Below are 13,309 nucleotides of genomic sequence, written 5' to 3' on the forward strand. Positions count from 1 at the left end.
ATGGATGGACATGGAGCGTATCATGCTGAGTGAAAGGAGTCAGAAGGAGAGGGAGAGATATAGAATAACTGCACTCATTTGTGGTACATAAATATATACAGTAGAAGACTAATATTCGAGGTCAGGGAAATCAAGGGCTAGGAGGACTGTTTAATGGTTGAAATCTACCACAAGTGTGTGTGGTGTGGAGGGTGGGTAAGAGAGAGAGAAGAGACCAGTAAGACAGTAATAGTTGGAAATGATTATGCTGGACAAGAACTGAGTGTTAAAGTTGGCAAATACATGATAACCTTTCAGTATCTATCTGTACTGCAAATCACAATGCTAAAAAGGAGAAAAAGAGAGAGAGAGAGAGAGAGAGAGAGAGGGAGAGGGAGGGAGAGAGAGAGGGAGAGAGAGAGGGGGGAGAGGGAGAGAGGGAGAGGGAGGGAGAGAGAGAGGTGGGGTGGGGTAGGGTGGGGTAGGGGTGATGGGAGGGAACCTGGGGACACTGGTGTGTTGGAACACTGGATGACAGAAAGCTAATCATGAACAGCTTTGTATCTCACTGTGATTCAATTAATAAAAATCTGTAGAACAACAACAACAGAAATACAGACTTTCTTGAAGCTGGAGCAATAGTCCAGCAGGCAGAGCACTTGCTTTGCACAAGGGTGACTCAGGTTCCACCCCCAGCACCCCCATGTGGTCCCCTAAGCCCCAGCAGGAATGATCCCTGAGTGCAGAGCCAGGAGTAAGCCCTGAACACCATTAGACGTGGCCCCAAACCCGCCACCCCTGAAGTGGGTGGGGAGCGGGGGGAGATTTTCTTCAGATCCTTCCAACTCCAGTCCCATAAATCTGGTTCTGCTCTTCAAAATCATTTAGTGGGAGAAGAAAAACAAAGTCCAGGCTCTCGGAGCTAAGGCTCTGACCCCATTGAGATTTTGCCTAAAAAGCATCGTTCAGCATTTCAGCGGAAACTTGCAAATTAAGGCCACTTTGCCACATTTGGCTCCCTCCCTGATGATGCAGGGCAGAGGGAAAGGTTTCCTGAGCTCAGAACAATGGTGTCCCAGGAAAGAGAATAGAGCTGCACCCTATACTTTCTTTTTCTTTTTAAAAACTTTTTTATTGAATCACTGTGAGATAGACTCTGACAGCGCTGCTCATGATTGGATTTCAGTCACACAGTGTTCCAACACCCATCCCTCCGCCAGTGTACATTTCCCAGCACCAGTGTCCCCAGGTTCCCTCCCATCACTCCCCATCCCACCCCCTGCCTGCCTCTATGGCAGGTGCTTTTCTTCTCTCCTTCCCTCTCTCTCTCCCTCTCTCTTCTCTCTCTCCTTCCCTCTCTCTCTCCCTCTCTCTCTCCTTCTCTCTCCCCACCCCCCCACTTTTTGGCATTGTGGTTTGCAATATTGATACCGAAAGGCTATCAGGAATATCCCTTTACCTACTCTGTAACCCTCAGGTCTTGTCCCGTGTGATCACACCCAGCTGTCATTGCATAGCGGTCTCTTCTCGATCTTACCCACCCGCCACACCCTAGACTTTGGAGAAGCAGGGGTGCTGTCTACTGTCTGTCCCGTGTTCCGCCTGGACCCCCGACACCAGGGAGAACCTGCTCCTTGGCGCGCTCCAGCTGCTGAACCAGGTCTTCACGTTCATGCGCCGCGAAGTGCCGCACTCCAATATCTTCGTCTCCGAGCCTCTGTTTGGCGATTGTCATCCTCAAGAGCTGCAAGTTCCAGTAAGGAAAGAGGAAAGAGAGAGTCTGTGTTAAAATGAACAGAGAAACAAAAATGCGAGGATGCCAAGCACATTTTTTTAAAAAAGAACTACTGGGGAAAGACGTAAGACAAAAGGCATTTCTTGGCACTATAATGAATTAAAATTGCTTAACACACCGTATAGTATGTAGTATATCTGCATGCATGTATATGTGTGTACACATACAAGGTTTGAGCTTACCAGGAACATGGCTGGGGCATTTGAAAATGGGTATTATAGGTACCAGGTGAGAGCAAATGGTAGGTGTCTTTAAAAGGTAGCCCAAAGTTAAACACACACACACACACACACACACACACACACAAATACAACATTGGGAAAGATTCTGCATTTATTTGTTCCTAGTGTCAAAACCTGCCTTCTGGTGCTTTTGTCCCAGAGTGGCCTCATATCACTACAGGGAGCCAGCTCTGCTTTGCAAAAGACAGTCGTCACTAGACAGGAGCATGGCTGACTGAGGTCACACATGGTGGTGTCTCCTTGCCTCCCTGTTGCAGCAAATACACTCAGTACATGTTCTTGTCCTGGTGCATGTGGTGCTACTTCACCATCTTCCTATGCTGGTTTTGTTTGTTTGTTTGGTGTTTTGCTGCCTAAGGTGGACCCGCACCTGCTGTGGAAATGCAGTCTAGGGTTGTTAAGTGAAGAAATTTGCAAAGGGTCTGACCAGGAAAAAGTATGTTCACCAGTAAGTTCACGAGGGTGTGGACAGTGGTGTCAGTGATGAGAACCAGAAACTTACATTTGTTCTTTTTCATTTCTGTGTTAGGCACCACGATGTACAATTCTGTTAGGGTCTCAAGCATACAACATCCAGCACCACCCCGTTCCCAGAATACCTGCTTCCCTCCACCACTGTCCCAGTGTCCCCTGGCCCATCCTGCTCCTCCTTCCCAGCCCCCATGATGGGCAGTTTCCTCCTAAAGACCAAATCTCTGTTTCTATTGTCTTTGGGCATTTGTTATCCCTTAGTATGTTTCTTTATATTCCACACATGCGACAGACCATTGTGTCTGTCCTTCTCCTTCTGACTAATTTCATTCAGCATGATATTTTCAAGATTCATCCACGCACCAGCAAATTGCCCAGTTTTGGCAATTTACAGCCAAGTGGTATTCCATTGTAAATACAGGCCAAAGAGAAACTAACATTCTCCCTCCCTCTCTCTCTTCTCTCTCTCCCTTTCTTAAGAACTACTATATGTCTATAGATATATAGTATGCTATATATGCTATATATACTATAGCTCTGGACTGGAGCGATAGCACAGTGGGTAGGGTGTTTGCCCTGCACATGGCCTACCTGAGTTTGATTCCTCCATCCCTCTCGGGGAGCTCAGCAAGCTACCGAGAGTATCCCGCCCGCATGGCAGAGCCTGGCAAGCTACCCATGGCATATTCGATATGCCAAAAACGTAACAACAAGTCTCACAATGTAGACATTACTAGTGCCCGCTTGAGCAAATCAACGAGCAATGGGATGACAGTGACAGTGACTATAGCTCTGTATATCTCTCTCTATAATATATATATAATACATATATATGTTTCTGTCTCTGTCTCTCTGTTTCTCTCTGTCTCTCTGTCCCATACATATTTGGTTTGGGGGCCATACCCAACAATATTCAGGGGTTACTCCTGGCTCTGTGCTCAAAATTATTACTGATAGTGCATGGGGAGCCATATGGGATGATGCCAGGGATCAAGCCCCGGTTCGCCTATTGCTCCAGCCTTGAAGCTTCCATTATAACACATGAAACAAGATGACATATTGCCAGTGGACCCAAAACAACATGAATAGCAGCTGGCACGAACTCAGTCCTTTCTTTCCCCTAGGGCCAATGAGACTTGATATCTACTAACTTGGCTTTGGTGGTGACTGTAGAGAACACAGCTACAGCAGACCCCAAGAGGGACCTGTGTTTGGTGGGATGACTGAACTGGGTACTTCAACTGAAGATCTGTGTGTGGAAACATCTTCCCCATTACACAAATCCTGCTCAGGATGCCAGAGCCCTACGCGGTTCTACAGAAAAACAAACAGTGAACCAAAGCAGAATCATTTCTCTGAGCAGAGGTTCAAGGAACAAGAAGGCTTTTGTTGCCTTTTAGGGCATGAGGCAGAAGAAAGCCTGTGACATGTTTTTGGAAGCAGGAGCGCCTTTCTTGATATGTGAAAAGCCAGACTGACAGCATGAACTTTAAGTAATAAAACGGCACTGTGGTTTTCCATTCACAATCTGCTTCGCTGAACAGTTAATTTAGATTCACACAATTATGTTTGCTTAATGCCAATTAATTATTAAACATGTTTATTGAGGTCTGACAGCCATATAAGGGAGCCATCTTTTATATACTGGATGCCTGTTAAGCTTCAGTAAATATGTTAACAATCATTGGGTGTTTAATGTGCATACAATATCAGCTATTAAATATCAGGGTTGGACTGGTTGAAACATTTATCTTTAAAAATGAGACCCAAGTTGTGAATAGCTGGATCAGGAGCTATCTGGGCCCAAGGGGACAACATACTAGGTATGGGTGCACCCTGGGGAGAGTGCTTCAGGCTTTCCAGCTGACAAACCACAGGGTCTGGATTTTGATTCCACAGTCTATGAGCTGTGCAACCCTGAGCATATGCCTGAGCCACTCTGAGCTGTGCAATGCTACTATCAAGCCTGGGCAGTAAGAGGGACCCCCTTCTCAGGGGGTGACCGTAGTTATGAAGAGCCAATGGATTCATACGCAGTGAACATGCAATGTTGGGAGATTGAAATATATCTGCTTGGCAACAAGAGGAGGCGGGAGTGGAGCGGGGGAATGAAGAGGAGAAGAAAAGGGGAGAAAAGAGGATGAGCGATAAATCAAAAGCTGGGCAGTTGGGTTCTATTCAAGCCAGTGCCACAGACTGAGGCAGGAAAATGACGGTATGTTCAAGTAAGATGATCCTCTTCGCGATACATGCCATCTCCCTCTTTGAGGATATTCGCTACCAAGCGCCTTCGACTTTACCCTCCAGCGAAGGGGAATTTCAAAGGGAATTTCGGCTAGATTCAAGTTTGTCTCTTCCATGCAGACCTCTGAAGCCGATCTTAAGTACGGGAAGAAGGGGTTTCTCCGAGACACAGAGCACAGTCTACAGAACATGGAAAGTGCTCAGTCCAGGTCAACTGCTCTGTGATGACTGCCGGGATGGGCATCCTCATTCTTCCTCATCTGGATGCCTCCACAAAGAAACAAACCAACAGAAAACGCCCACCCAGGAAGTCTGATCTTGCGTGTAGGCTAGGGTCTAGAGCTCCCCGGCCAACCTTAGCTGTACACTGCAGGATAAATAGGCAATTGTGCAGACTTCCCATCTCAGAAATAGCTAGGAAGTCACTGACATGAGAAGTCTCGTACCTTCTGATGGGGCCGTCAGAACCCCAGAGGCAGCCTACGTGAGCCAGTACCTCTGTGCAACAGCACACTCCAACCCAAACATGTACTCATTTGATAAAACACACCTTTAGGAAAAAATGAGGGCAAGAGCCTCCAGCTTGTGGATAAGCACTGCTTCAGCTGGGATGAGCCTGAGGCATGTGGTGTCATAAAGATATAGACAATACCCCTAGGGTGCAAAAACACACAGCAGAAATGACATCTGCACTTATATGTTTGTTCAGTTCATACTGTTCACTATAGCCAGAATCTGGAAACAACCCAAGTGCCCAAGAACAGATGAGTGGATAAAAAAACCTATGGTACATCTGCACAATGGAATACTACGCAACTGTTAGGAAAAATGAAGTCATGAAATTCACTTATAAATGAATGTACATAGGCTACTGAACAGCCATGATCCCAGAGGCACACAAACCAATTCAGAACCCAGCAGCTGCTGGCAGAAATACCTCTAGACTTAATTACTAAAATACCAGAATTTTAGTAATTATTGCAGCCACGTGACACCATATGCTCTTCATTATCAGCAATAGAAAACAAATGATCTAATGATGCCTTTTCGTCAGGTCTGATTGTTGGGGGGAAATTCTAAATAATAATAGTGAGTTTTCTGTCAAAAATTGAATGTAATCAAAGTAAAGAGAGAGTAAAGTGAAAATCATCAGCCACACAGGCGGGGGGGATGGGGAGTATACTGGGGTTCTTGGTGGTGGAACATGTGCACTGGTGAAGGGATGGGTGTTTGATCATTGTATGACTGAGACTTGATCCTGAAAGCTTTGTAACTATTCTCATGGTGATTCAATAAAATAAATAAATAGATAAATAAATAGATGTACATAGAGAGTATCATGCTGACTGAAACAGTCAGAAGGAGCGGGACTTATAAAATGACTACAAAGATTGTGGGATATAAGAAAAAACATAGTATGAAACTGATACCCAAGGACAGTAGAAACAAGGACCAGGAGGATTGGTCCACAGTTGGAACCCTGCCTCAGGTGCTGGGGAAGAGGGCAGCTGGGATAGAGAAGGGACCACAATGATAATAATGGTTGGAAGGGATCACTCTGGATGGGAGATGTGTGCTATAAGTGGGTAAGGAGCAAACATGATGATCTCTCAGTATTTGTATTATAAACCATGATGCTCCAAAGGACAGAGAGAAGAGAGAGAGAGAGAGAGAGAGAGAGAGAGAGAGAGAGAGAGAGAGGAGAGAGAGAGAGAGAGGGAGAGAGAGAGAGAGGAGAGAGAGAGAGAGAGAGGGAGAGGGAGAGGAAGAAAGAGAGAGAGGTATAGAGCCTGCCATAGAGGTAGGCTGGGTGGGGTGCAGGAGGAAGGTTATGGGTGATATTGGTGGCAGGGAATGTACACTGGTGGAGGGATGGGTGTTGGAACATTGTATGACTAAAATCCGATCATGAAGTTTTTGTAACTCTATCTCAGTGACTAAAAAAAAAAAGATACAGACAATGGCTCTTGGGTGCTCTTCCCCACCTCTGCCCTGTCCACTCCTGCTCTCCTAGGGGTGGGGGGGATACTCCTGAGGCTGCCCAGTGGAAGGATGTGCTCCTAACACGATCTCTGTTCCAGCTCCATCCCTCATCCCTCGTGGTTGGAGGGATGGACTCTCCCTTCTCCCCATCTATAGGATTACATAGCTTCAGGTAGTTTAGGTTTATTGGGTTGCTCCCATTACAGTGCTCCCATTCCTCTTTATTTGTAGCTTCTTTCTTAGTGTTCTGTTGACTTGTAAATATTGTTTTTCTCTTCTCCTTGAGTCCTTTGCATAGTTTATTCAGAGCAATGTCCTTTTTGTATGGACACAGGAAGACTTAGCAAATGCTATGCTTTTGTAACCTGGGAGTCATTTGACTCTACATATTTTCCTCCTGGGCATCTGTTCTCTCGACCTAAGCCTCAGCTGCCCTTACTTCCTAGCACCCCCAAAAGCAGGGTCCCGACATGGGACGAGACGGACCCAGGGCAAGCGGTGAGTTGTGTGCTACCCTGGCATCGAAATGGGCCTGGCCAAAGTGCCTAATGCTTAACTATAAGTTAAGAGCTTTATCATGGACAAATGTTGTCAATGTCCAAACAGTGATAACTAGATTTGGACCCTGCTAGGGTGAGGAATATTAATCTGGCCTGAGTGCTGTGGTCTGAGTCTGTGGCAAGATGTTGCCAGGAGAGCTGCCTTGCAAGCCTCAATGTATCTCTTTCTATGTCCATACAAAAATAACTAGCATTAAGATGTTAATGAGTGTTTGGAATGAGGAGAGGAGAAAAAACCCTTAAGAGGTATTTTGCCTACTGGCAGTCAGGAAGGGCTTTGGAAGCCCCAACGTTGTGTTCCCTTTGAACCTGACAGCCCTCAGGAAGGGCTTTCTTATGTTGACTTTGCTACCTGCCAGTGTGTAACCTAGGGGCAAGGGAGAGAGAGGAAAAAGGGAAGAGAGAGATGGCAAGAGAGGCTGTAGTAGATCCAGAGAGAGGACAGAGCTGGGAGTGCAGGAGATGAGAAAGATGGAAGATTGAATAAACGGTAACTAATCAGCAACCAGCTTGGCCCTCGTCCTTCTGTCGCCTGTCCTTGGCCAACGGCCATCCGATCCAGTCCATACACAGCAGTTCCAGAGCACCAAACGTGGGCGGTGAGACAGAGCCGCCTGGAGAGCCCGAGAGTGCACACGCCCCGTCGGCGTGCTTTAGTTTTTTACACCCATCATGATCCTGTGTCTGGGTCCTTTTCCCAGATGGGGAGGGAGAGGTAGTGGATGGGTGGGCAGTGGGGAGAACAGTGGCTGTGGTCTCTGGGTAATCTCTGCCCAGAGTTTGCTTGTGTCAATGCAGCTGAGTGTCCCCAGCAAGACGACTCACCTCGGGGTCCCACGCAACATGGGGTTCGCTCTGAATGGATGTGCTGAGTTCATCAGCCTGATGTCACAGGCCATCATAGATCGGCACCTTGAAAACCATGAAATGTTTACTTTTCACGGTTCTAGAGGCTGAGATGGCTATGATCGAGGCTTTGGGAGATGTGGGTCCAGGTGAGGGCCCGTTAACTAGTCCATAATGAGCTATCTTTTCACTGTGTCTTCATGGGCAGGAGAAATGAATGAGCTGGGGGGGGGATTCTTCTAAAAGGGCACTTTTCCTATTCCTGAGGGTTACACCTTCATAATCAGTGTATCCCCCAATGACTGTCAATGTCACTGTCACTGTCATCCCGTTGCTCATCGATTTGTTCGAGCAGGCACCAGTAACATCTCTCATTGTGAGACTTATTGTTACTGTTTTTGGCATATCCAATACACTACGGGTAGCTTGCCAGGATCTGGCGTGCAGGCTCGATACTCTCGGTAGCTTGCCGGGCTCTCCGAGAGGGGCGGAAGAATCGAACATGGGTCGGCTGCGTGAAAGGTGAATGCCCTACCTCTGTGCTATTGCTCCAACCACCTCTAAATACTAACCGAGTGTGGATTCGGCTACAACATATACAGGGGAGAAGGGGACACTGTAGGGCATGGTAAGGAAAATATCTCTTAGGGTGACAACCACTGTGGATGGTTGCTCAGTCCGTGCGCTGCACAACTCCCACTCTGTGTCTCTGTCCCCCTAATGTGAACAGGCAAGACAATGATCATGGTTGACGCAACTCTCCAGAGAGCTTGAAAACTATAAATACAGTCATAGCTTTTAAAATTATAATTCTTACATAGTTACTCTCCATTTGCTAGAGTTATGAGACACTATAATAATGAGCAGGAAGTGGCTGCCTGCACATCCTCGCCCCCAGCCCTTGTCTGCTGCTGCAAATAGGGACACCCTATGGAGAGGTCACCAAAGACATTCGCAGAACAGTCATCTGGCTGAGTGCTGGGCCAGGCGAGCTCGGAGGCAAGGTCCTGCCTGTCTTTAGTTTACTTGTTGGTTTTCTACACATCCCCTTCAACTGCCCCCCTGACCTTTTGAAATACCCATGACAAAATTGGACACAAGAGTTTAAAAAGGTCTCCAGTGAGCCGTTCTTTTGTGTAAACTCGAGACCAAATTCCCAGGCTGATATGACATTCTAGCTCTGACTTTAAACAAAAGGATTTGTCACTTATAACAGCAGCAGCAGCAATTTTTATTCTCTTCCTCTCAAGGCTCTGGAGACCATCACACACATTCATTAGTGTGTATGAGTGCTACCCAGCTAACGAGCACCCTATGGAGGCCAAACAATATGCAGAAACTTTACATCACCCCTCCAGTGGCTTTTCACTGCTCCAGAATAAATGTCAATGCCCCACTATCTGCTAACAAAACCCAACAAGAGAAGAGGAGCTGAACCCATCTTCCCAGTTTTTAGCCCTGACGACTTTTGCCAAGTCCTCAGACACCATGCTTTGCCCACTCTGGCCCTTTGCATATATACCCTTGGTCTGTCCAGAACTCACTTAAAAAAAAAAAGCTGGGGGCTCGAGCAATAGTACAGCCAGTAGGGCGTTTGCCTTGCACATGGTCAACCCGGGTTCAATTCTCAGCATCCCATATGATTCCCCAAGCACTGCCAGGAGTGATTCCTGAGTGCAAAGCCAGGAGTAACCCCTGTGCATAGCTGGGTATGACCCAAAAAGAAAGGAAAAAAAAAACCGGAGTCACCATGAGATACACAGTTACAAAGTTGCTCATGGTTGGGTTTCAGCCATAGAATGTTCCAACATCCATCCCTCCACCAGTGTGCATTTCCCACCACCAATGTCCCCAGTTTCTCTTCCCCCTAACCCCCTACCCACTCACCAGGCTGTCTCTATGGCAGTCCCTTTTCTTCAGTCTCCTTCAAGTCTCAAGTCAAATGCCACCTCCTCTAAGATCCCTTCCCCAAGCAGCATTGTCAAAGCTCTCCACACCTAAGTCACTCCACCTCACTCCCCCTTGCTCCTGTGTCTTTATCAAAAGCAGCAGCAAAAACAATTTTGAGAAGAAGAGAGGGCCAGTGCCTGACCGTGTGTCTCCAGTGTCAGCCCCACCCACCTCGTCAACAAGCACTTTGGTCCTGTTTACGGGGTCACCGAGACCCACAGCTGTGTCTGGCCAACAGGAAGAACTGAGTTTCCAGATGTTTCTTAAATCTGGGGAGCTTCTCTGTGGATGCCTCCTACAAATCCAGGAGGCAGACAATGCCCTCTCCTCTGCACTGGCAAAGCTTCTGAAGAGGAGGATGTGGGGCAACAGAGCCAGTCTCTCAAGCCTGGGGTCTATTAACCTAGGGGTCCAGGGTGTCACCGAGGCCCTCAGCCAGGACGAAGCTGGGCAAGGGTGTATTCAGACTCTTACTACTAGAGCAAGCCTCCTGTCATCAGTTTCCCACATCAAGCCCACCCTGTGGGGTCACACCCCCCGTCCCTTTAGTCCAACAAACACCCAATGAAGGACTCTTACTACCATATCTGTAGGTGAGCATTACTAAGGGAAGAAGTAACTGGTCGACGTCACCAGCCTTATGAATGTGGGGCACAGAGCTGGACCCAGACAGTCCAGGGTACTGGGGGTTATGCCCTAGCATCTCTCGTCACAGACACTTGACGGGTGTTTGGGAATAGTTTTTCCCCAATGAGTCTGGACACGTTGCGAACTGGGTCCAGTCCAGACAGACCTGGGGGGAAGGATGACGGGCGTGTGGAGAAACCCTCTCCGGGAGCAGCTGGTGGCTGTTCACTTTATTGTCAAATGCACACACCTTTTATAGAGGGTCTCAGCTTACAGAAAGGTCCACTCACAGAAAGTTTAGCATTATTGGCCTATGACCGTTCCTACTCTGCTTTGCCCCGGTCCAATCCCCATCAAGGCTAGAGGCAGTGGTTAGGCTGACCTGCTAAGCGTACATGACAGTTTCTGTGTCTTCAGGACTGCCTAGCAAGGTCGAGTCTTATCTATTCCAGTGCCCCAGTGCCCCTAGCCATGCTCCACAGACAGGGCTCTGTTAATTGTGCAATTTTTCATATGTAATATTCATCCTAACTGGAGCGATAGCACAGCGGGTAGGGAGATTGCCTTGCATGCGGCCGACATGGGTTTGATTCCTCTGTCCCTCTCAGAGAGCCCAGCAACTACTAAGAGTATCCCGCTGCCCTGCAGAGCCTGACAAGCTATTCGTGGCGAATTCTATATGTCAAAAACAGCAACAAGTCTCACAATGGAGATGTTACTGGTGCCCGTTCGAGCAAACTGATGAACAACGGGACGACAATGCTACAACAGTGCTACAGTGGTACTCTATTCGTTCTGAGTCTTTTCAAAATGTCACATGGAAAGAATCGCATAGTGTAACACGTGGGCAAAATCACACCTTTCCATAGGGATTTATGCTGAAGAAAACACAACCTGAAGCCTCCTGGCTAACCTTCTGAAGAGTTCTAAACATGTTACTCTCAGGGAAGCAAAGGTCTTTCAGGCATTCCACCCAGCAATTTCACAGCGACTTCAATGTCTTTCTCTACTAAGGCCATTTGAATATGGCACACAATAAGTCCTAGGCAGAACTCTCAAAAACCAATACTCCATGAAGGAGAAGTGCAGTTACCACGTATGGTCTATAGGGTGAATCACAATTGGGTTGCATAACTCACCCAGACTGTGAATTCATATAAGCCAGGACAGGAGCAAATAAGGCCTCTATGACCAAATGCCTCTAACTCACTTGGCAATGAAATGACAGGGCCTGAACTTGCTGAACTAGCAGAGCACTGCCTCCAGTTCCCAACAAGATCTCAGTTAGAGAGCGGTATGATGAGACTAGAGTGAGTGAAGGACCCTTATCACTCATTTTAATTCTTAGTATTTAATTCCTTTAATGCCCTGAGGTGAGAGCTTTTCATTAAAGTGCCCTCTTCATTTGGGTTTCCTACAGGCAAACGCCTCTCTGTCCTCCTTGGAAGCATAAAGAGGAATGGTTTACAAAGAGCTCTCTGGTCCCTCATCCTGGACCATGACAAACATCCACAGTTGAGCACTCTTTTTAAACCAAATACACTTTAATTTGTCACCTGCATGCTCAGTGGACTGCCTTTATAGGCTCATACTCATTGGTTGCTGTCAAAATCCATCCAAAAGTCCCACATCACTAGAGGTACGTTCACAGAAGGGCTGATGGTTTTATGGTGCCAACGCCAGATAAAACAAGAAGCATTTAAAATCCATCAGCTGGTGCAACATAAAACATATTTAAGGCCAAAGGCTGTGTTTCTGCAATACCAAAATCAGCTACACCAAAATTGGCCATAGTGTTCAAGAAAGGTGAACGCATGCCACAGGCACGAGTGACTTCCCCACTTGACCTGCCTGACTCTTGAACATTGGACATCGCATTCTTCTGCAAGAAAGAGCTGTCGCATGCATGGTGAAGACAAAAGGCAAACAGACAAGAAAACCAATCAGTGGCTCTCCAACTGGGAACTTGACGGGCAAACTCTTAACAGATGTTGATTCCCTCTGGGCTGCACAAAATGTCTGATGCAGGTTGCAGTGGAGACACCAGGGACTGAGTTTAGGGATCTATCTGCCATATGCTAGATTTTTCATCAACCTTCATCTCGATTGCGAGGTAAGCTCACTGGGAACAACTGGTAAGAAGGAAACCCTTGAATGCCTGGATGAATTCTTGTGCCAGAGGATTATAAACCAATCCACTAAAGGTAAGTAGCAACTTCACGCTAAAGATGCACTAGCCACACTCACCTTTTCTCAGTGGTAGGGACCATTCCGAATCCTGTACACATTATATTGCAGTCACACATACACACACACACACACACACACACACACACACACACACAAAGCCAATCATTAAATCTCATGGTCTTATTCTCTTTTCTTTACTGCACTAATCACTTACTGATGACATTAGGTGTTTTATTTTCTTTCTGTTCCTCCAACTAGAATAAAAGCCCTATGAGAACGAGTTCTTGTCTTTCTTATTTCTTGATGTAGCCACAACTCCTAGAATATTAAGCAGCATAGAGATAAGTCCCCACTCAAGTGTTGATAAATAAACAATGAACTATGACAGCAGGTCTATACAAGGTTTTGTGCATTCCCATTTT

At 46.8% G+C, this 13,309-nt stretch overlaps 1 protein-coding gene across 2 annotated transcripts in view; it reads right to left on the bottom strand.

Moving 5' to 3' along the window:
• Nucleotides 1-13,309, bottom strand: part of CCDC149 (coiled-coil domain containing 149) — a 155,707-nt gene that overhangs the window by 61,179 nt on the left and 81,219 nt on the right. For both annotated transcript variants that reach the window (XM_055138444.1, XM_055138443.1), the window contains exon 5: nt 1,607-1,723. In XM_055138444.1, the coding sequence (XP_054994419.1) occupies nt 1,607-1,723 (117 nt within the window). The remainder of the gene's footprint in view (nt 1-1,606; nt 1,724-13,309) is intronic.

This window comes from Sorex araneus, chromosome 5, assembly GCF_027595985.1.
Source record: "Sorex araneus isolate mSorAra2 chromosome 5, mSorAra2.pri, whole genome shotgun sequence".
In the NCBI taxonomy this organism is placed as follows: Eukaryota; Metazoa; Chordata; class Mammalia; order Eulipotyphla; family Soricidae; genus Sorex; species Sorex araneus.